Source organism: Pan paniscus, chromosome 15 (assembly GCF_029289425.2).
Source record: "Pan paniscus chromosome 15, NHGRI_mPanPan1-v2.0_pri, whole genome shotgun sequence".
In the NCBI taxonomy this organism is placed as follows: Eukaryota; Metazoa; Chordata; class Mammalia; order Primates; family Hominidae; genus Pan; species Pan paniscus.
Window position 1 is genome coordinate 59,464,486 of NC_073264.2, and position 24,742 is coordinate 59,489,227.

General features: G+C 36.7%; 1 protein-coding gene across 5 annotated transcripts in view; it reads left to right on the forward strand.

Moving 5' to 3' along the window:
• ARID4A (AT-rich interaction domain 4A) overlaps positions 1 to 24,742 on the forward strand; it is a 75,372-nt gene that overhangs the window by 44,086 nt on the left and 6,544 nt on the right. For 2 of the 5 annotated variants that reach the window (XM_008957013.5, XM_034937622.3), the window contains exons 12-23: positions 2,254 to 2,326; positions 3,962 to 4,056; positions 4,551 to 4,648; positions 5,178 to 5,409; positions 8,602 to 8,852; positions 11,192 to 11,389; positions 16,691 to 16,775; positions 18,463 to 18,664; positions 21,741 to 22,871; positions 23,081 to 23,185; positions 23,579 to 23,785; positions 24,432 to 24,578. In XM_008957013.5, the coding sequence (XP_008955261.1) occupies positions 2,254 to 2,326; positions 3,962 to 4,056; positions 4,551 to 4,648; positions 5,178 to 5,409; positions 8,602 to 8,852; positions 11,192 to 11,389; positions 16,691 to 16,775; positions 18,463 to 18,664; positions 21,741 to 22,871; positions 23,081 to 23,185; positions 23,579 to 23,785; positions 24,432 to 24,578 (2,824 nt within the window). The remainder of the gene's footprint in view (positions 1 to 2,253; positions 2,327 to 3,961; positions 4,057 to 4,550; positions 4,649 to 5,177; positions 5,410 to 8,601; positions 8,853 to 11,191; positions 11,390 to 16,690; positions 16,776 to 18,462; positions 18,665 to 21,740; positions 22,872 to 23,080; positions 23,186 to 23,578; positions 23,786 to 24,431; positions 24,579 to 24,742) is intronic. The other 3 variants (XM_003831659.6, XM_034937623.3, XM_034937624.3) reach the window with 3 other exon arrangements.

Consider the following 24,742-nt stretch of genomic DNA (forward strand, 5'->3'; position numbering starts at 1 on the left):
AAAAATTTATCAAATGTTGGGTACAACCTAATTTGCAATTGATGAGTTGATTTTGTTTACTTGTATTGGGGAGCAACTTTGATTTTAGTGCCTTTTTAAAGAATTGCTTTTACATATATTGAATATAGAAGTGTTACCTGAATTCTGTAGGATCATAAATACTGGAATGAGGTCTGGTATAGTGGCTCACACCTGTAATCCCAACACTTTGGGAGGCCAAGGTGGGTGGATCACCCGAGGTCAGGAGTTCGAGACCAGCCTGGCCAATGTGGCGAAACCCAGTCTCTACTAAAAATACAAAAATTAGCCAGGTGTGGTGGTGCATGCCTGTAATCCCAGCTACTCAGGAGCCTGAGGAAGGAGAATCACTTGAACTCGGGAGGCAGAGGGTTGCACTGAGCTGAGATTGTGCCATTGCACTCCATCCTGGGTGACAGGAAGACTCTGTCTTTAAAAAAAAAAAAAAAAATACTGGAATGAAGTTTTCGTCCGAAGAGAGAATATTACGATTACAGGGCACAGGCAAAGCATAGAGCCAGTCTGGCATAAGTGGTTTTTGGTTTTGATTTTTTTTCCTCACGCTAGAAGTTCTTAAAATTAATGTGTGAAGTGGTTCTTGGGCTACTGAATTACCTATTTTCTTGAGTTAACTCATTGGCAGTTAACTTTGTAAAAGCAAGATTTTTAAATTCACATGGGGAAAAAACTGCCATCTCTTAATCTGAGCATTAAGTAATGACCTTCACTAACTACTTTATAGTGATTATTAACTTTGTAAATTGCTGATTTTGGACACATGTTAGAACTTAGATTCAAATTTCTTTATATTTGGTAAAAGTATTTTAGTGTTATAAATCATTATGAATGAATGTACTAAAATAATGTAATAAAAGATCTTACTCCCTTTCTCTTGATTGCCTCATGGTTTTTTATTATATATTTTGATCAACTACATGCTTATTGATCCTGGCTGTATTATCAGCTATTAGATAACACAATTTTAAAGTGCCTGTTGCCCTCTGGACACCGAAGACTCAACATTTATTGCTTGAGCATTGCCTTTGTTTTGAATATGGCTTTGTAAAGACAAAAATCCAGGCCGGGTGCTGTGGCTTATGCCTGTAATCCCAGCACTTTGGGAGGCTGGAGTGGGCGGATCACTTGAGGTCAGGAGTTTGAGACTAGCCTGGCCAAATGGTGAGACCCCCTTCTCTATTAAAAATACAAAAAATTAGCCAGGTGTAGTGGCACACTCCTGTAGTCTCAACTACTCAGGAGTCTGAGTCAGCAGAATTGCTTGAACCCAGGAGGCAGGGGCTGCAGTGAGCCGAGGTCGTGCCATTACACTCCAGCCTAGGCAGCAAGAGCAAAACTCCATCTAAAAAAAAAAAAAAAAAAAAGACAAAAATCTGAGCTCTTCTTTTAGAACAGAGGAGAGTAATACTCTTAAGTGATGATCATTTATATGGAGGAAACATATCAGTGTTTTGTTTTTCTGTAGTAGTGCTAAACTTTAAGAATTTTAAAAGAAGCTAAATCAGTAATTATGTATCTAGTTTCCTTCCCTAAGAATTACTTCTGGAATTATTTTGTTATCTTATTTTTAGGTGTTGCAAAGTCAAGTACAGGGGCCATACTAGAAAGGCAAAAGAGAAAACCAGGTTATTGTGAGATGAGGGGGTGATGAGGTCTGGGGTAAAATAGAATGTATATGACTCACTTAAATGTATTTAAATATCTTTAAAACATTGTGCCATCTAAACAGAAGTCCTTTGCCACTGTGACTTTGCAATCCCTGGTTTATATTCATCTGACAATAACAAAAACTATGTTTATATGAAAATTATTTTTATATATAAATATATGATATAATGAACATGTGTCATTATTGTGCTCATCTGCCAGTATATTTGTGTGGGCCACATAGTATTTAAATGGGCTTTTAAAAAAATATATCAGGTGAGGTGAAAACGTAACACTCCCATTTTATTCCTGAATGTTTTCCTCTTGGCTAATCTTAGTCCTTACAGTGATACTGAAAAGTAGAGTTAGAGTGGTAAATGGGGTGAAGGGTAGACATTGTATATCTTCATAAATATGACTTAAAATCTATCATTGTAGGATATTGAGAAAATTCAGATTTTTCAGCTTTATTAAAATTTGATGACTTTACATTGGGTTCACAAAAATAAAAGAAGACATGTATCTTTTCCAGTTCACTGTGCCATACATTTATATATTTTATCTTTACAGCCTGAGGAAGAACTTGATCCTGAAGAGAGGGACAACTTCCTCCAGCAGCTTTATAAGTTTATGGAAGACAGAGGTATTTTCATGCTCATTATTTTAAAGTAGTCATTTCTTTTGCATGTTTACATTCTAGGTATATGCATTGTTTTTGTTAGTATTGCAGATAAACAGTTTTGGATTTTATTTATTTATTTATTTTGAGGCAGGTTCTTGCTTTGATGCCCAGGCTGGAGTGCAGTGATTTGCTCCTGGCTTACTGCAGCCTTGACCTCCTGGACTCAAGTGATCCTCCTGCCTCAGCCTCTCAAGTAGCTGGGACTACCGGCACGTGCCACCATACCCAGCTAATTTTTTATTTTTCTATTTTTTGTAGAGACGGGTTTTGCCATATTGCCGAGGCTGGTCTCAAACTCCTGGCCTCAAGTGATCCTCTTACCTCTGCCTCCCAAAGTGCTGAGATTACAGCTGTGAACCACCATGACTGTCTAGTTTTGGATTTTAAATAAATCCTAGAATCAGTTACACCTGACAGTAGTAAAATATTTGGAATTAAACTATTCATACCTATTTTACATAGAAACAAGTGAGAAAATATTTTGATACAATTTAGTTTTCCCTGTCACTTACAAAGCTAAAGAATATTCTGATATTTCAGAAATAGAAAGTGACCAGTTATGTTAATCTGCATACCCACTAATTACTAATGCTATGTTTGTGGCAAATAAACTAGATAAACTAGCCTGATCCTTGTTCTCAGCAAATTAAACATAATAGGAGACCAATCGTTATCTGAAAAAGATGAGATTTCTAATATAGGAAGAATAATAGAACAATTATAAACCATCATACTCCTTGCCATTTGTTAGTCCTAGAAAATCTTAAGATAAATTGGTCCTAAACATTCTGTGTGGCCTTCAGAAATCATCCTTCAGATTACTGCTAACAGTCTTAACATTTGTGTCAAAGTAGTGAAAGTGGAACCAGGGTATAAATCTTATCTTTTCTGTTGTGTTTGTTTATGCCTAAACTTTTTTTTTTTTTTTTTTTTTTTGAGACAGAGTCTTGCTCTGTCACTCAAGCTGGAGTGCGGTGGCGTGAACATGGCTCCCTCCAGCCTCCACTTCCTGGGCTTAAGCAATCCTCCCACCCCAGGCTCCCAAGTACCTGGGACCACAGGTGCACACCACCACACTCAGCTAATGTTTTCCTTTTAATTTTTGTAGAGACAGGATATCACCATGTTGCCCAGGCTGGTCTCAAACTCCTGAGCCCAAGTGATCTTCCTGCCTTAGCCTCCCAAAGTGCTGGGGTTACAGGTGTGAGCCACTGCACCCAGCCCTATGCCCAAGCTTCTTGAACCAGCAACATTGTTGGCCACACCATGCAGTGTTTACTTTAGTTTTACTCACTTCATTGGCAGTTAAAGAGGTAGCTTTATTAGTATAACACCTAAAATCTGAAGATCCCCACAAAGCTATATAAATAAGAGAGAATTATTATATATAATTATATATAAAACATATAAAAAAGAATTATTATATATAAAACAACACAAGAGAATCATCTTGTGTTGTTTTACATTGTTTAAGGCTCTTTAAATATGTGCCTCTAATTAATGAAATTTGGGAAATTAGAAATTGACCGCTTTGTTTTCAAATTAGTATTTCTCATTTGAATAAACATTTTATTTCTACCTACTTACATTGAAAAGGTACTCCAATCAACAAACCACCTGTTTTGGGCTATAAAGATCTCAATCTCTTCAAACTCTTCAGACTGGTTTATCATCAGGGTGGATGTGACAATGTAAGTATAACATTGCTTTTTGAAACGTGTATTGATGTGGTAAAAAGTTAAGTTATCTTATATTGCATTATTATATGCACGTTGGATAATAAATACATTTTCTTAATGAACATAGAATATTAGGATAAAGATCTTTTCCTGGCCAGGCACGGTGGCTCACGCCTGTAATCCCAGCATTTTGGGAGATTGAGGCGGGTGGATTGCTTGAGCTCAGGAGTTCAAGACTAGCCTGGGCAACATGGCAAAACCCCATCTCTACAGAAAATACAAAAATTAGCCAGGCATGGTGTCGCATGCCTGTGGTCCCAACTACTCGGGAAGCTGAGGTGGGAGGATCACTTGAGCCCAGGAGGTCGAGGCTGCAGTGAGCCCTGATTGCACCACTGCTCTCCAGCCTGGGCGACAGAGTGAGACCCTGTCTCAAAAAAAAAAAAAAAAAAAAAAAAAAGATTAATTCCCTTTGCAAATGTTAACATAAAAACTTAATTTTCCAGATTGATAGTGGTGCTGTATGGAAGCAAATTTATATGGACCTTGGCATTCCTATTTTGAATTCAGCTGCTTCCTACAATGTAAAAACTGCTTATAGAAAGTAAGTAGTATAGTTTATTCATCAAAGAATATATATTTATAGGAAATATTTTCCATTTACTTTGTTAACAAGAATACATCAATCTAGAAACATTAAAGTTAGAGAAAGTATATAAAAAGGTTTAGGTTGACAGATACTTGTGATTGAAAGTTATTTCAGTGCATCTAATCTGCTTTACTCCATTTCTTATGTTGTCCTGATTTCCTTTCCAAAATCAGGATGCAGGTAGTGTCTGCGATTATGATACATATTACAGAGCTACGTCTTTTGGGGTGAACAGCCTTCATATCAAAACTTATGATAGTTATGTTTAGCTATCACAAGCTCAGACGTCTCAGGACGGCATTTTATGATCAGTTTTTCTGTTTATGATTCTATCTAAAACACCAAGAAAATAGTAACACAGAAAAGAGTAACAAAAATTTTTTTAAATTACTGGGCTTTACTTTTTAAAAATGGGTTTAATAACATGAATTCAAGTTAGATGCAAAGACTGTAAGATTTCTTAAATGAAATATTGTTTGTTTAGGTATCTCTATGGTTTTGAGGAGTACTGCCGTTCGGCAAATATTCAGTTCAGAACTGTTCATCACCATGAACCAAAAGTAAAAGAGGAAAAAAAAGACTTAGAAGAATCAATGGAAGAGGCTCTCAAATTAGATCAAGAAATGCCTTTAACAGAAGTGAAGAGTGAACCTGAGGAAAATATCGATTCAAACAGTGAAAGTGAAAGAGAAGAGATAGAATTAAAATCTCCGAGGGTGAGTTCTTAATACTAGTTTTATCTGGTTTAAGTATGATTTAAAATTTTTTATTATAGCCATTTTCATATATACACAAAAGTACTACAGTGAACCTAGTTTATTTTCCAATATTTAATGCTGCTTAGCTAGCTACTTTTTTCTAAATATATTGTATATTATTTCCTCTACCTGAAAACCCTTCCTTCTGTTTTCTGTTCATATTCGATCAAGTCATTCTCGTCTGGGATGAATCCCAGATATTCCTTTTCCAGTCTTCTGCTAAAGTGTCACCTCATTGAAGGCTGTCTTGGTCACCTTATCTGAAATTGTAACCTGCCTCCTCTCTTTGGAACTCTCAGTCCCTCTGATGTTGCTCTTTCTGTAATTTACTTATTTATTCTGTCTATTGTGATTATCTATTTTGCCCCACTCTACACTAGAATCACACTCCACGAGGTCAGGGATTAGTGTTTATTTCTTTTATTGACAGATGCCAGGCATTTAGAATAGTGCCTGGCACATAATAAAGGCTTATTAAATAGATGTTGAATAAATGAATCACCTCTTTATAGTGCCTGTGCCCTAAACTAGATTATATCTTGTCTTTGTAACTTTATAGCACACTGTGTAGCTCTAGTGACGCGTACATGTATGCTGGTTGTATCTTCCAACTTTGCTCCTTCTTTCCTTTAATATATAAGGTCTATTTAGGAATTGTCATCTAGCATTTGGATCAGTGTCCAGTGATGTTTACGTAGTAGTATTTATCAAATTTTAGAAAGAGAAAGGAATTTACCACACTATCCAAGAAGTTTAATTACTATGTCTTATTTTTTGGTGGAATCATATTTAATGAAAGAGAATGTGAAATTGCTTTGTCTTATAGTTCAGAAACCAGTTTTCAAAACTTCCTTTATGTAGTAAATGGAATCTTCTAGTGAATGTCATGAAATTTCCAAATTGTTTTTTTTAAATTTTTTTAAAATTGTGGTAAGTACATATAACATAAAATTTGCCACCTTAACTCTTTTTAAGTGTACACTTCATTGGCATTAAGTACATTCTCACCGTTGCATAAGTGTCACCACCGTCCAGTTCCAGAATATTTTTACCTTGCAAACCTGAAATTCTGTACCCATTAAACAGTAACTCCTCATTCCTCCCGAACCCTTAGCAATCAGTTTTACTTTCTGTACCTCTATGAATTTGATATTGTAGGTACTTTTATATAAGTGAAATCATACAGTGTTTGTCCTTTTGTACTGGCTTATTCACTCACCATAATGTCTGTAAGACATTATGTTGTAGCACATATCAGAATTTCCTTCCTTTTTAAAGGTGAATAATATTTTATTGTATGTATTGTGGACATACTTTCTTTTCATTACCTAAAAACCTTCCTCATCCTACATAAAATATCTGCAGTGTGCTGTCTAGTATGGATGAACCATAAATCTACCTTCTCCAAGATTTTCTCCCAGTTTTTTACTATTTTAAAAAGTGCTGCCGGGCGCGGTGGCTCACGCCTGTAATCCCAGCACTTTGGGAGGCCAAGGCAGGTGGATCTCGAGATCAGGAGATCGAGACCAGCCTCGCCAATATGGTGAAACCCCGTCTCTACTAAAAATACAAAAAAAAAAAAAAAAAAAGTGCTATAATACATTTGCTTGTAAAAATATCCTCATCACTTATCCACATATATAAGCCAGGCTTCTAAAAATGGCATTTCTCACCTGTAGTCCCAGCTACTCAGGACGCTGAGGCAGGAGAATCGCTTGAACCCAGGAGGCAGAGGTTGCAGCAAGCTGAGATCGCACCACTGCACTCTAGCCTGGTCGATAGAGCGAGACCCCATCTCAAAAAAATGAATAAATAAATAAAAACAGTATTTCTGGGACAAAGGCATACAGACCCAAATTTTATAGCAGTTGTTTTCATTCATTTACCTATAGATATTTTAAAAGCACCTGCTAGGCCGGGCACGGTGGCTCACGCCTATAATCTCAGCACTTTGGTAGGCCGAGGCGGGCAGATCACGAGGTCAAGAGATCAAGACCATCCTGGCCAACGTGGTGAAACCCTGTCTCTACTAAAAATACAAAAATTAGCTGGGCATGGTGGTGCGCGCCTGTAGTCCCAGCTACTCAGGAGGCTGAGAATCGCTTGAACATAGGAGGTAGAGGTTGCAGTGAGCTGAGATCACACCACTGCTCTCCAGCCTGGCAACAGAGCGAGACTCTGTCTCAAAAAAAAAAAAAAAAAGCACCTGCCACCTGCTATGTGCCAGCCACTGTGTAGATCTGAGGAGATGGAAGTGCCATCTTGGAACTTGTGTGTTAGTGCTTTAAGATAGAAAGAAATTAATTTCTTCTTTTTCTGCCTTTGAAGTGTAAATAGCACATAGCCAGCAACTAGGGAAAACATTTGTTTACTGAGATACTAATTGTATCCTAATGCTTCCTAAGTTGCTGGCTCTTTATCTGCTTTATTCCAAGAAGAGGAGACTTCTGCCAGTGTATAGAAGTTGACTTGAAGGAGAACCTAGGAGATAGTGAAATTGCTCACCAGTCATGGTCATTTCAGCATTCAGTGGGCTAGATAGAAGCTAGTGGTGGTAAAACATATTGCTGTTGGCCCAGCGAGCTCTCCAGATACTCATTCAAAGAAGTCTGCTCACTTTTTTGCCATTGATGCAATTCAGTCCTTTAAAAATGTAATCATCCACAGATACAGTGACAATGTAAATTTTGTCTTACTAAACGGTAGAATTAGAGACCACAGAACCTTTAAAGAAGCAAAATTCAGGGGATTGGTTTTATTATTGTTACGTTTTATCATTAACATTAGATAATTTATTTTAAATTTTTATTATAGTCGAGAAATAATAAAAGTGAGATAAAATGATGTAGTAAACAAAGGAGAAAATTTTTATTTCTTTTTTGTTGTTGTTGTTTACTTTTTTCATTCAAACAGATTCTGACAGATATTTCTTAGGTAGTATATAGCCAAAGTAGACCTGGACATAATTAAGTAATTCTATCAGTTATTCTTTTACTTTCAAAAGGAAGAGAAAGGTACCTTTGAGTTGGTTTTCAGGGCCACGTTTCAAGCCAGAGACATTGCTGTGAAGGTTAAAGGAAAAGATATTTTTTCCTGCTTTTTTCCCCTTTATAGCGATAGCTATTTTAAAGCTTTTATCCCCTCTACTAGGGACGAAGGAGAATTGCTCGAGATGTAAATTCTATTAAAAAGGAAATTGAAGAAGAGAAAACAGAAGACAAATTAAAAGATAATGATACAGAAAATAAGGATGTAGATGATGACTATGAAACTGCAGAGAAAAAAGAAAATGAGCTACTACTGGGGAGAAAAAATACACCAAAGCAAAAAGAGAAGAAAATTAAAAAACAGGAGGATTCTGACAAAGACTCAGATGAAGAGGAAGAGAAAAGCCAAGAGAGGTACATTATCTTATGTTTGTTCTCCAGAAGCACCTGTCTGGGGTACAACAGCGCTTTGTTCCTGCTTAGAGATTCAGGTTTGAGGGAATGTTTTCTTATTGGGACTTCCGTTCCTCTTGTCTAATGAAGGTGAGACACATTGTGAAGATGATGTGTATTGCCTTTCGGAATTGGAGAATATACTGGTCGCACCATTTTAATAGCACTTGTGCCCTAAACAGTGGCCTCAAAGAAGGCTGCGCCACCCAGTCAAAAGAAAGGTCCTGCAGTTGACAGCAGGGAAGGGAGCTGGAGAAAAATGGAGGAAGTGGACAAGAGGAAACAGCGACAGCAAAAATTCCATTTTAAAAAAGGTACAATGTGGGAAAGCTAACAAACACATGGGTGCACAGTACTAGAGATGTTTCTGTGTGTTAGCTTTAAGACATTTTTCTTTTTCAAGTTATTGTATTAGATTAAGTGGCATGCACCCCTGATTCTCGTTTGGAAAATACATTCTTGCCCCACATCACACCAATAAATTTCAGATTTTTTAATGTCCATCCTGTTTGCTGTTGAGTAAAACTGTATTTTTTTTCTGTGTATTAGACAAGTATGGACTGAACTGACTTAAAAATAGTCAAATATTAGGCAGTCCAGCAAGATCAAGGTAGTCTCTGACCAAGTTATTAGCTGCTTCTGTAAGTGTTGTCAAATGGATTTACTAATTTTAGGACACGACTAAAAATGAATTTTAAATGAGCAACAACATAACATACTTACTTGTAATACCAGCTCTCTTCCATAGTTATTTTTCTATTATTATGTGATATTAAATTTTCTAGAAATTTGAGTTGTTAAGCCAAATTTGGGAAAACTAACCTGCCACTGAGAGAATAAATATTCGGAAAAATAGGATGATTGGTGAATGGGAGAGGTAATTTGATTAAATACAAATAGGCACAGGAGCTATCACAATTACATATGACCTAGGTTAGTGAGTAAAAAAAAGTTCTGTAATGAAATATAATTAGGATTAGGAAAAGTAGGAGGAACTAATTGGAGTTGAGTATAGTGAGTATAGAATTTTAAATATTTGGACAAAAAATTTAAGCAAAGGTGAAAAACATCAAAATATGTATATTGTAATATGTATATAAAACATATAATACATCTATGTAAAATGTGATTTTAAAAGACTGTAACTGTTTTGTAAATGGACAAAGATTTATTTTAGAGAAAATTTCACAGGCTTGAATGTAAGAACAATATTATCTTTAAGTAGTTTTTCTCATAGTGTTTTGAATTTACCTTATCACTCTATTATTGGAAGGTGCCTTCCAAGAGAAAACATTCTCACTGCAAATGGGCTGTCAAAGCTTCATGTCAGGACCCCCAGGGATCACCAAAATAATGCCCTATATTTATTACAGAGCCCAATACTACTTGTTGAGCTTCTAATGCTTGTGACACTAGAATGATCTTTGATGCAGTTCTCCTATAAGTCTTTACAGGATTGATACACAATATTTTATTATAAAAATATTAAAAGTATTTTTAGCTCTCCCTGTGTTAATCTTCCTTATACCTGATTATCAATACAAAGAAAAGCCGATGGAAGATGAGTAAACAAATAGAATTCAACACAAATGTAAAGCTTTGTTCTTGTGGTGGTATCCTACAGTGTCAACAAATGACCTAATACTCAAATTTCTTTTCTTTGTTAGGGCTGGGAAACCTTTAAAATATAAATTAGTTTAAAAGACATGGTTACTAAGGTAGATAGCCCTTGTTCATTATTTTGCCCACCAAAAAAACTAGTCTTGCCAAGAACTATTCTAATTTTGGTAGTAAAGCAGATTTAAGATAATTCAGTTACAGGAAGTTACAAAATATCCTTAAATCTTTTTTTACATACAAGGTGGCACTTAAATATGAATTCTGAAGAATTTTTTCAGAGCATATTTTTCTTATTTTGTTTTGTCAAAAGCGATTTATTTGATTACAGATCATCGTTAGCTGGCACTTAAATATGAATTCTAAAGAATTTTTTCAGAGCATATTTTTCTTATTTTGTTTTGTCAGAAGTGACTTATTTGATTACAGATCATCGTTAACTGTGGCTTGATTGGCTTTTAAAAAGTATGGATTTACTTTGGGTTCAGTGCACCTTTACATAATAAATTCCTTAGTAAGTAGGCCACAAAAATCTTCTCCTTCTCCTCCTTCTTCTCCTCCTCCACTGATATGTTATTAAGGTAATACTTAGGTTGTGAATAATCTACCTGTTGGATTCTTTTAGCATATTTTATTCTCCATTAAGTTATTAGTAGCATTATCAGTATTATAACTTACTGCAGGGAAGAAACTGAAAGCAAATGTGACTCTGAAGGAGAGGAAGATGAGGAAGACATGGAACCCTGCCTAACAGGAACCAAAGTGAAAGTAAAATATGGACGAGGGAAGACTCAGAAAATTTATGAAGCCAGTATTAAAAGCACTGAAATTGATGACGGAGAAGTTTTATATTTGGTACATTACTATGGATGGAATGTCAGGTAAGCAAGAAAGTATTTTCTTACTATTGAAATTTTTTCAATGATTAAATAGAACATCAACTTAATGTTATGAAGAGTGAAAGCAAATAATGGTACATATTTACAAAGCACACCTTGGTTCTGAATTTTCCAAGACTTTGACATTCCTGCTGTTATACTAGCAGTGTCAATGCTTCTAGCCAGAGACTACCAGGATCACACCTGTAGTTAGAACAAGTTACATTTATTACTCATTTATAGTGAGGGAGAACACACAGCAAGGGGAACCATAGGGCATCTTAGTAATATGGTGTTAAATGAATCAACAGAGGCTCAAGGCACCATCTTTGGGAAAACAATAATTCATAATTCTGTGGAGACATATTACTGACTATGAGCAGGGAGCCAGGCCTGCAACTTCCAACCGTGCAAGTGTTTGTTTCATTAATCAGAAATCAAGCCTATGTCAAGCACTGTAATAATTCTAAGTCGGCTAATTAATAAAAAAGAACGTTAGAACTTACATTCGATCTTCCGTTAGATGATTTTGGGGAGGGTTTAAGAAAGGCAGGGCATGGGGGCTCTTGCATGTAATCCCAGCACTTTGGGAGGTGGAGGCGGAAGGACTGCTTGAGGCCAGGAGTTCAAGACCAGACCTGGCAACATAGTTAGACCCCCATCTCTACAAAAAATTAAAATTAAAAATTAGCCTGGCATGGTGGCACGTACCTGTAGTCCCAGTTACCCAGAAGGCTGAGGTGGGAGGATCACTGGAGCCCAGGAGTTGGAGGCTGAGATGAGCTATGATCATACCACTGTACTCCAGCCTGGATGATAGAGTGAAATCCTGTCTCATAAATAAAAAAAAAAAAGAAAAAGAAAAAAGAGATTTTGCTCCATATTGGATCCTGTCAGGAAGTTGGGGTAATTATAGTTGGTTTTCGTAATAAATCTTATCTAGAAGGAGAGACAGTTAGACCAAGGTAACATTATAATTGGTAAAGAAACAGCAATCACCCACATTAGTCAAGAAAAAGAAGATGTTTGTCGTTTTTGTGGATTGGACACTGTTCCTGTTTTTTCTGTGTTCAGACACAATTAGGACGTGGTCTTGTTTTTGTTTTGATACATCATGGTCACAGAATGGACTTGTCTGATGTTGACGCTCTTTGAAATTGTTCATGTTTCAACAGCAGGACAGTGTGGCCTAGCTATGAGTGCCAGACTAGCTCTAAGCAACACCAAGGCCCAGCTGATAGTGCCAGGCAAGTTCCTAAATGTCAGGGGCTGCCTTTCTTGTTCTCTTTTACAAAATCTGGCATATTTAATATCTCTGGTTGCCCTGTATTTATTTGGAGCCAGACTGCCCCTGGGTTTCTCTATACGCTAGATGTGTGCTCTGTTATGACTCAAGTCCCTCATCTCTATACTGGGAAAAATACAGTTCCTATTTTGTAGAGGTGTTGTATAATGCAGTAGTTCCCTCTCATCTGCTGGAAATGTGTTCCAGGACCCCCAGTGGATGCCTGAAACCTCACATAGTACTGAATCTTATATATCCTATGATTTTTCCTATACATACATACCTACAATAAAGTTTAATTTATAAATTAAGCACAGTAAGAGATTAACAACACTAATAAAATAGAGCAATTATAACTGTATTGTAATAAAAGTTATATGAATGTGGTCTTTCTCTCAAAATATCTTAATATTTTTGGATCATGGGTAATTGAACTATGCTGTGGCTAAGCAGGGACTACTGTAGTGATAATATTTGTATTCAGATGTAAATGCTTAGAACCATGCCTGGCACTTAGTGCTCCATGAATGTTAACTGTTTTCTTTTCTTTACAATGTGTTATTGAATTCAGGGGAAAAGGAATATATCATACCAACTTTCAGTCATTATATTTCCAGTTGCATCACATGATAGCCTTCTTTCTTCCTCAGATTCTTTAGTTCACAACTATCCACTCCTGTTTCACATCTGTATATGTCTGTGTTCTGCTTTCTAGAATTTCCCCTATCTTTCTTTCTCATTTTTTTAATGTTTTACTTTATGACTCTTCTCAGCAGTCATTTTATTATACGCTCAGGTTTTGGATTAGTCATCTCTCTAATTAATTACCTAACTGGTACTCTCCTGGTTCATGGTTTTTCGTTGTTCTTCTCTACTCCTAAAAGCTGGTATAATTCTGGCCTGTTCAATTGAGATGAAGCCACCATGGTTCCTAACGAATTTAGCCAGACTCCTGAAAGGGAGTATCTGCAAGTGTAAGAAGTGTGAGAAGAGTCCTGGTCTCTCATTGAGAAATCCTGGGACTATCCTTTGTTAGCAATATTAGTGCTAGAAGTACCTACATGATATATTGCTTTGTCCAGTGTCGCCAGGACCAAGTACACTAAAAATCAGGCCTGTGCTTCTTGGTTGTCTGATACCGCCTATGGAATTGGATAGAGTTATCCCTTTGTTAGCCCTGGATCAGATACATATTGCACTTACCAGACTATACTTGATTTTACTATATGTCTATCTTTTATAACAGATTATGGGTTGCATGAGAACATTGGCCATGTTTATTCTCTACATACTTCCTGATACAGTGCATACTAGTAGGCCCTCAGTAAATGTTCAAATGAATAAACATTTCCATATAAGTTAATAAAGTACAGATGTTTAAAAGCCTAATATGATGCTCATAGCCAGTCTCGTTTTAGAAACTAGATACTGGGTTAATGAGTGAGAGATAGTTTTCAAATCATAGTACAGGCAGTTCCTAACTTACAGTGGTTCAACTTCAATTTTTTTTTTAATTTAAAATGGTTCAAAAGCTATATGCATTCAGAAGCCATGGAATTTTTAATTTTGATTTTTTTTTTTTTTTTTTTTTTTTTTAAGACGGAGTCTTGCTCTGTCGCCAGGCTGGAGTGCAGTGGTGCGATCTGGGCTCACTGCAACCTCCGCCTCCTGGGTTCAAGCGATTCTCCTGCCTCAGCCTCCCAAGTAGCTGGGACTACAGATGCACGCCACAATGCCCAGCTAATTTTTGTATTTTTAGTAGAGACAGGGTTTCACCATGTTGGCCAGGATGGTCTCGATCTCTTGACCTTGTGATTGCCCGCCTCGGCCTCCCAAAGTGTTGGGATTACAGGCGTGAGCCACTGCGCCCGGCCTAAATTTGGATTTTTTTTCCTGGTCTAGCGATATGCAGTATGATACTCTCTCATCAGACTGTGCAGCCACAGCAAACAGCTAAGAAATCATGAGACTAATCAACCAGTACTATACAGTGTATTCAATAAATTACATGAGATATTTAAGACTTTATTATAGAATAGACTTTGTGTTAGTTGATTTTGCTCAACTCTAGGCTAATATGAGTGTTCTGAGCATGTTTAAGGTAGGCTAAGCTAAGCTGTGATGTTCAGTAGGCTAGATGTATTAAATGCATTTTTTGACAGGATATTTTCAATTTGTGATGAGTTTATCAGGACATAATTGCATCATAAGTAAAGGAGCATCTGTATAGGTAGTCATGGTACCATGTCAACTGAAATACATGCATAAAGGAACCATGTCCTTACTTTGTACATCTCCATGGTAACTGGCTTACAAAGCAAGAATATGGTTTCCAGATACATGAGTTTCTATTAACACGCTACAGTCTAAAACAAGTTTGTCCAACCTGTGGCCCACAGGCCATACGCAGCCCAGCATGGCCTGGAATGTGGCCCAACACAAATTCATAAACTTTCTTAAAACATGAGATTTTTTTTATTTTTTTGCGTGGGTTTTTTTTTTTTTTTTTTTTTTTTTTTTTTTTAAGCTCATCAGCTATCATTAGTGTTAGTGTTATTTTATGTGTGGCCCAAGACAATTCTTCTTCTTCCATTGTGGCCTAGTTTCCTGGTCTAAAGCAAGGACTGCCTGTTGTTTCTTTACTTAACTGTACATTTTTTAGATTTTGACTTAATTCTGTAAATACTTGTATATTTAGATAATGTAAAAACTGTTATTTAGTTCTAGAAAGCTTAATTTCTTATTTGCCCCTGATTAGTCACTTGGACTATAGACATTCAAAAGTGATAGTAATCATTTGAGAAGGCCAGGTGCAATGGCTCATGCCTGTAATCCTAGCACTTTGGGAGGCTGAGGTGGGCAGATCACTTGAGCTCCGGAATTCAAGACCAGCCTGGGCAACATGGCAAAACCCGTCTCTATAAAAAATACAAAAATTAGCTTGGTGCAATGGTGTACATCCGTGGTCTCAGCTACTCAGGAGGCTGAGGTGGGAGGATCATCTGAGCCCAGGAGATCATGCCTCTGCACTCCATCCTGGGCAACAGGGTGAGACCCTCTCTAAAAAAATTGCTGGGTCCAGTGGCTCACTCCTATAATCCCAGCACTTTGGGAGACTGAGGTGAGCAGGTCACCTGAGGTCAGGAGTTCGAGACCAGCATGGCCAACATGGCGAAACCCCGTCTCTACGAAAAATAAAAAATTAGCGGGGTGTGGTGGCAGGCACCTGTAATCCCAGATATTGGGAGGCTGAGGCATGAGAATCACTTGAACCCAGGAGGCAGAGGTTCCAGTGAGCCGAGATGGCACCACTGCATGCCAGCCTGGGTGACAACATTGAAACTATCCCCCCAAAAATAAAAATAAAATTTAAAATAAATTTAAAAATAAATTTTTAAGTAAATGTTTAGGGGAAATGAGTTTTCAACTTGAGCTAAACAGAATAAACTTAGATAAAGTAGGTGAAATACAGATATCTCTAAAAAATTTCAGAATCCTAAAGGCAATGTAGTTCAGAAGAAGATTTTATTGGAAATACTAGAGAGAGTGTTGAGGAGGAAAAGGAAGTTGAAATGGACTTGATAAAATAACTTGATAAAATAACCTGAAACTGATCACCTTGCAAATTTGAATTTATCTGACTTAGCTTTCTATTATTCATTCAATAGCACGAATTCTAGTGCAGATCTGATTATAAGCTCAGGTCTGTAAAAGCTGTGGAAAACAAAACAGTTCAGATTGTCTTGAATCTAGAGTTTGCTTTCCAAAACTCTCCCTCTAAACCTGTTAACTCTTAAGAAATCCTCTTGCCTTTCCCTAGTGAGTATACAAAATACCTACTACAGTTACTGGCACATGTTACCAGCAAACCAGCCCCTGTGCCCTTCATATTCTTGCCAACACTAAGAACAAACTATTTAATCTGTCTCACTGTTGTTTTCATTTGGTGAATACATTTCAAAAAGGTTATAATGTTTAAAGTTTGTACAAACTTTTTTTTTTTTTTTTTTTTTTTTAAGGTATGATGAGTGGGTGAAGGCTGACAGGATAATCTGGCCTTTGGACAAAGGTGGACCAAAGAAAAAACAGAAGAAAAAAGCTAAAGTACGTTTGTAGATTTCTGTCCTTTATAATATGTATAGGAATTATCCAAATTGTATTGTGTGTTTTTTAAGACTTTAAGAACAGTTTTAGGTTTATACCAAGATTGAGAGCAAGGTATATAGACCTCCCATATACTCTCTGCCCCATGCATGCATAGCCTTCCCAGATTGTCAACATCCCCCACCAGAGTGGGATGTTTGTTACAACTGATGTGCCTACATTGACACATTATTGTCACTCAGAGTCCATCGTTTACATTAGGGTTCACTGTTGGTGTTGTATATTCTATAGGTTTTGACAAATATATAATGACATGGATCCATCACTATAGTATCATACAGAGTAGCTTTACTGCCCTAAAAATCCTTTATGTTCTGCTTATTCTTACCCCCACCCCAACCCCTGACAACTACAGACTTTTTCTCTCTCCATAGTTTTTGCCTTTTTGAGAATATCATATAATTGGAATCATACACCATATAGCCTTTTTAGATTGGCTTCTTTTGCTTAGTAATATGCATATACGATATTGTGTTTGTTTAATAAATCTTATTGTAATAATCATCTTGGCCGGGCGTGGTGGCTCATGCCTGTAATGCCAGCACTTTGGGAGGCCGAGGCGGGCAGATCACGAGGTCAGGAGATCAAGACCATCCTGGCTAACACGGTGAAACCCCATCTCTACTAAATATAGAAAAAATTAGCCGGTCGTGGTGGCCGGCGCCTGTAGTCCCAGCTACTCGGGAGGCTGAGGCAGGAGAATGGTGTGAACCCAGGAGGCGGAGCTTGCAGTGAGCCAAGATCGCGCCACTGCGCTCCAGCCTGGGCGACAGATCAAGACTCCATCTCAAAAAAAAAAAAAAAAAAAATCTTGATTCTGGAAAGATAATTGTGATTTTCTCTTTATAACCCAGGAGCTTAAAACTAACACATTACCACATTGTTTCAGCAAAGGTGAAAACCAGCAACCCCTAGGGCATGACTTTCAAACTCAAATTCCTTTAGAGGCTTTATAGGAGAAGGATAAAGTAGGACGAACCGTGACAAACGAGAGGTCACATTCCTCATTTAGACGGAATGGAACTAACCACTCTGCTGTGGGAATGCAGACCCAGGGTTGCCAGATTTTAGGATTTTTCAAGACCACTATCTTTCTTAAAATGTGAAATTTGACTTTTAAATGCTAGAAGCCAATACTAAAATTTTAAAACACATATATACTGGCCAATTGTACCCTCACCCACATCCTCAGTTGTCAAGCTTTGCTGTAGAGATTTGCCCATTGTTTTGTCTACTGGATGATAGATATCTTTCCTTTCTGCAGGGGATAGTAGGGAACAGCGGGGAGTGCGGAATAGTTGTATAGCCTTCTAATGCTCTAACTGACCATCACAATATAATTGCAGTATTACAAATTGTACAATATTGTATTTACATAAATACAAAATATGTTAGAAATTCAGCAGTGGAGGATTATATACCAATTTCAGTGACACTAATGTTAATAAGTTCTGATAACCTCTCAGACCAGCCAGAAAACTCTTCTTGATTCTTCTGTAAGCACAGACTAGGAAGTGACGTATAAAATATCAAACCTTTTTTGAGATGTAGTTTTCTTTGGATAAGTAGAATGTTCATTTTTCGTAAAGCATTGGCCCTTCTCATACATTTTGTTGTTGTTGCCCAGAATAAAGAAGATAGTGAAAAGGACGAAAAGAGAGATGAGGAGAGGCAGAAGTCAAAACGGGGACGACCTCCTTTAAAATCAACCCTTTCATCAAACATGCCGTATGGCTTATCTAAGACAGCAAACAGTGAAGGAAAATCAGGTACCAGAAGTGCTCGCAGCAATATACCAGACAGCTCACCTCTGTCAAATGGAATGGAAGGTGCTCAATTTTGAGGATGGCTGACTTTAACAAAAATCAATAACATAAATAATAAAACTTCCATTGTGTGAAATATTCACAGTACAGGTTGAGTATCCCTTGCCCAAAATGCTTGGGACTAGAAGTGTTTTTGGTTTTTGATTTTTTTTTAATATTGCATATACATAATGAGATATCCTAGGGATAGGACCCAAGTCTAAACATGAAAATTAGTGTTTCATATACACCTTATACACATAGCCTGAAAGTAATTTTATACCATATTTTTAATAGTTTTGTTCATGAAATAAAGATTGTGTTATTTGAACCATCAGAAATCACAGGTATAATTGTCTCAGCCACCCATGTGAACAGTCTGTGATTGTTTGGCATCACTGTTATTCTTGACTCTGAATTTATATGCCAGCTACTGATAAGCAATTTTCTTACACTTATTCACACATAATTACATAACAGTAAAACATATGACTTACAATTAATACAGTGGAAAAATAGTGTGTGTGGGGAAACTAAGCAGCAAGGTAGCATCACTAGAATACCCGTATCAGCTGCTAAACAACAGCGAAAACAAACAGCAGGCTTTCAGTCTCCACCTACGATGCTGTGTTTTCATTAAAAGGTTACCCATACACTAGCTTGGGGTTGCTGAAGAAACTGTTGTGCACCTGTGTTTGGATGCAATGTGTCCCATGAGGTCAGGTCTGGAATTTTTTACTTGTGGTGTCATGTTGGTGCCCAAAAAGTTGTGGAATTTGCAGCATTTTGGATTTCAGGTTTTTGGACTAGGGGTGTTCAACGTGTAAATCACCTAGGATTTTAATCTCATATGATTTAAACTATAAAATTTGATTTGAAGAAAATATTTTGCTGTATCATTTTTATCTAAAATTTAGTGATGTTTTCATTTAGGAATACTTTTTCTCATAAGTATCTTGAAAATAATATATTTTAATAGAAGGTGACTTGACAATCCATGCATCCTAATGTGTGCTACACTTTCCCTCAAAGCCTATACCAGTGTATCCTATAAATTCAATGCTGTTCATCTGGGATCTTTCAGCAAAGCTGAGACCATGTGGTTCTAAGAGAACACAGACTACTGTGGTGCAGGCATGTTTTATAATGAGTATAGGTGAACATATTTTATTCTGCTTGTACTCGTTTCCCCCACTTTTCTACCTCTGTATACTTTTAAATGTAATTAAGAAATTTTAGGCTGAGCGCAGTGGTTCATGCCTGTAATCCCAGCACCTTGGGAGGCTGAGGCAAAAGGATCACTTGAGCCCAGGAGTTCCAGACCAGCCAGGGCACCATAGTGAGACCCCATCTTTACAAAAAAATTTAAAAATTAGCCAGGCATGGTGGTGTGCACCTGTGGTCCCAGCTACTCAGGAGGCTGAGGTGGGAGGATTGCTTGAGTCTGGGAGGTCAAGGCTGCAGCAGGTGTAATCACATCACTGCACTCCAGCCTGGGTAGCAGAGCAAGACCCCACCTCACTCTGTTGCCCAGGCTGGAGTATAGTGGCGCAATCTCAGCTCCCTGCAACCTCCACCTCCTGGGTTCAAGCAGTTTTCCCACCTCAGTCTCCCAAGTAGCTGGGACCACAGGTGTGCACCACCATACCTGGATAATTTTTGTATTTTTAGCAGCAATAGGGTTTTACTATGTTAGCCACGCTGGTCTCGCACTCTTGACCTCAAGTGATGTGCCCGCCTCAGCGTCCTGAAGTGCTGGAATTACAGGTGTGAGCCACTGTGCCCGGCCACCAAAAAAGAAATTTTAAATGGTTGTCTTATATAAAAATTTCTCTTCTTTCAAGAAAAAAGCTATACTGAACTACATGTTTGCTATTAGTCCATATGGTGCTTGTGTGCAAATTATAAAAGGACATCCTTCCTCTTTACTGCCATCTGCTGACAAATGTTTAAGATGTCCACAAAGTGAAAGGTACCCTCTTAGAAGGCATACCTGTGTGCAGTGTCCAGTCTATACAACTACATACCAGCCTTATTAAACTACCACTGAAAGGGATTTTTTAAAACGTGAAAATGAATTCTACATTCTGTTTATGATAAAACCACAAAATAAAACTGTATACACCTTTTCACTAAAAAATTCATGTTTGCAGTTTTGAACTTCTTGAGGATTTGAGCACCATGTGGACAATATTTTTATATTTTTTAGATCCTATACAGTCTTAGAACCCTACTTTATTATTTTACAAGTTCCCTTACAGGGAACAATTTTTGTTTCCTGTACTTTCTTGTCTGTTAAGAATATTTAAAGTTTTGAGGATTCCAATTGCCCATTTTAAAAACTTTTCTTGCTGGGCACAGTGGCTCATGCCTATAATCCCAGCACTTTGGGAGGCTGAGGTGGGCGGATCACTTGAGGTCAGGAGTTTGAGACCAGCCTGGCCAACATAGCAAAACCCCATCTCTACTAAAATACAAAAATTAGCCGGGCGTGGTAGCCTGCGCCTATCCCAGCTCCTCAGGAGGCTGAGGCAGGAGAAATGCTTGAACCCAGGAGGCGGAGCTTGCAGTGAGCTGAGATCACGCCACTGCACTCTAGCCTGGGCAACCAAGTGAGACTATGTCTCAAAAAAAAAGAAAAGAAAAGAAAAAACCTTTTCTTTCCACAGTTATTTTAAGTAGAATGTCATATTCCTTTCTTAGGGTACAAAATGCCCATCACCTGTCCCTCCTAGATACTATCTCAAACCACTTAACAAATTAACTTCATGTCTAGGATGTCTAGGTACTAATCCTTTGATCTTTTTTAAGGACTATTGTACCTAAATATGATACTGGGGAATGTTGCAAAATAGCTTTTCATATAGATTTGAGTTAGTAATATGCAACGTAATATATTTTTGCTTGGAGCTTAGTTTCCCCTCCCCCTCAAATTCTTGGCACAAATGTTACGATTTGTTTTATTTCAGAAATTTCTACAGGGAGGTATTCAGAGGTACATGATTAAAGATTTTTATTGTTATTTTTGGTAATATTTTTATTGTAAAATTACATTGGTAATATAAAAACCTGTATAATATAATAATATTTCCTCTTACAGACTCTTGTTCATCTGATAGTGAAACAGAAGATGCTTTAGAAAAGAATTTAATAAATGAAGAACTTTCTCTTAAAGATGAACTAGAAAAAAATGAAAATTTGAATGATGATAAGCTAGATGAAGAAAATCCAAAGATTTCTGCACATATATTAAAAGAAAATGATAGGACTCAAATGCAGCCTTTAGAAACCCTGAAGTTAGAAGTTGGAGAGAATGAACAAATAGTACAGATTTTTGGGAACAAAATGGAAAAAGCAGAAGAAGTTAAGAAAGAAGCCGAAAAATCTCCAAAAGGAAAGGGAAGACGAAGCAAGACAAAAGATCTTTCTTTAGAAATTATAAAGATTTCATCATTTGGCCAGAATGAAGCAGGAAGTGAACCTCATATAGAAGCTCGTAGTCTTGAATTGTCTTCATTAGACAATAAAAACTTTTCTTCTGCTACAGAAGATGAAATTGACCAATGTGTGAAAGAAAAGAAGTTGAAACGGAAAATACTAGGACAATCATCGCCAGAGAAAAAAATAAGAATTGAGAATGGAATGGAAATGACAAATACTGTATCTCAAGAAAGGACCAGTGATTGTATTGGATCTGAGGGAATGAAAAACTTAAATTTTGAACAGCACTTTGAAAGAGAAAATGAAGGAATGCCATCATTGATAGCAGAGTCAAACCAATGCATCCAACAACTGACTAGTGAAAGATTTGATAGTCCAGCTGAAGAAACTGTAAATATTCCACTAAAAGAAGATGAGGATGCAATGCCTCTGATCGGGCCTGAAACCTTGGTTTGCCATGAAGTAGATTTGGATGATTTGGATGAAAAGGATAAGACCAGCATTGAGGATGTAGCAGTTGAAAGCTCTGAGTCTAACTCTCTTGTTTCTATTCCACCTGCCCTACCTCCTGTAGTCCAACATAACTTTTCAGTAGCTTCACCACTTACTCTTAGTCAAGATGAGTCTCGAAGCGTAAAAAGTGAGAGTGATATAACAATTGAAGTTGATAGTATTGCTGAAGAATCTCAAGAAGGTCTCTGTGAGAGGGAATCGGCAAATGGATTTGAAACTAATGTTGCCTCTGGTACCTGTAGTATAATTGTACAAGAGAGAGAGAGCAGAGAGAAGGGTAAGGACTTTCTAGGGAAAAGTAAGTGTTTATATGAAACCAAAAATCAAAACTGTTGAGTTTCAGGTACTGTTGATCTGTAAAGTACTTTCTTTTTCTTTTCTCTCTTCTTTTCTTATTAAAAAGAAAGAAATGTCAGTGTAGTCTGTTGAATAATATACTTGCTCTTTTTTTTTTTTTTCAACATTCTCTCTTTCCCCTTATTTCAGGTCAGAAGAGGCCAAGTGATGGAAATAGTGGATTAATGGCAAAAAAGCAAAAGCGTACCCCAAAGCGAACAAGTGCTGCAGCCAAAAATGAAAAGAATGGAACAGGTTGGTGTCTTTCAATGCTAGCTTTTGTATAGTGTTAGTATTTTTAGCAGTTTGTTGGCTTGTTTTAAACATAAATGGAGCAATACTATATTGTTTTATAACTGCATTTTCATTTAACAGTATTATACTAGATATTTTGCCATTTTTATTCTTAGGAACTCTAGCTCATTCTTTTTAACAACTTTAGGAAAGTATTCAATAGTTTATCATTTTTAACCATTTCCCCGTTGGTGAGCATTTAGGTTTTTTTGTTGTTTTTATATTGTTATAAACTTTGTGCATTTGTGCACGTATTTCTGTAGGATACCAAGAAATGTAATTGTTAGGTCTGTTGCATTTTGATATTTAAGAATTTTATTTATAATCTGAGTCAATCTTTTTTATTATTTATAGGACAAAGCAGTGATAGTGAAGATCTTCCTGTCCTAGACAATTCAAGTAAATGTACCCCAGTAAAGCATCTTAATGTATCTAAGCCACAGAAACTTGCACGATCTCCTGCAAGAATATCCCCGCACATCAAAGATGGAGAGAAAGATAAACACAGAGAAAAACATCCGAATTCATCCCCTAGGACATATAAATGGAGCTTTCAGCTCAGTAAGAAGCTTATAGAAAACTTGATAGATGAATACTGTAAAGTGGAATAGATCTTAAAATATCAACTTGGATTAATGTTAATAAAATAAGGAATAATGTTAACTATTTAGATATTCCAAATATTGCCTTAGCAAGAATCACCACATGTTGTCTTAAGTATAAATCTGTGTCTTTTCATAAAACTGACTTGATAAATATTGATTTACAGGAAGGTCTCCATTAAGAAGCCATGTATGATTTATATAAATCAGTGAAATTGAAGTGCCCTTTGTAGCACTAACAATTAGAAATAACCAGTAGTTATTTCTATTATGTAACTAGTAGTAGTGAAGAAAATGTCAATACAGGGAAACTATTCTGATAACTATAATTATAGATAGGTCAGGGTTAGTTTGTGTTGATGTTTTCTTATGTTTTTCTGATCATTTAAGTAATGTTTAGTATAGAAAATTTGGGATCTAAAAATAATTCTTAATCATGAATATAATTCACGACTTCCCTGTTTACAGTCTTATTCAGCTTACTGTAGTAGATTTTAATAAACTAAAGCTTTTGTTGATTTATGAGTTAGACGTTTGATAGAATTGTCATCATTTTTCTCACAGAATTATTTTAAAATCCAAATTAACTTTTTCCCCCCTTTTAGATGAATTAGATAATATGAACAGTACAGAGAGAATCTCATTTCTCCAAGAAAAACTACAGGAAATCAGAAAATATTATATGTCTCTGAAGTCTGAAGTTGCAACCATAGACAGGAGGAGAAAAAGATTAAAAAAGAAAGACAGGGAAGGTAATTTTATTATAATTTTTCTCCCCTTATATTTCAAAACTATATCCTATCATTTTAGAAGATTTAAATTTGATACTCTTTGAATACAGTACACATTCATTAATTGCTGTTTTTAAATTCCTAGTGTTTTCTATTGTTGAAATGAGTAGGTCAGCAACTGAGTT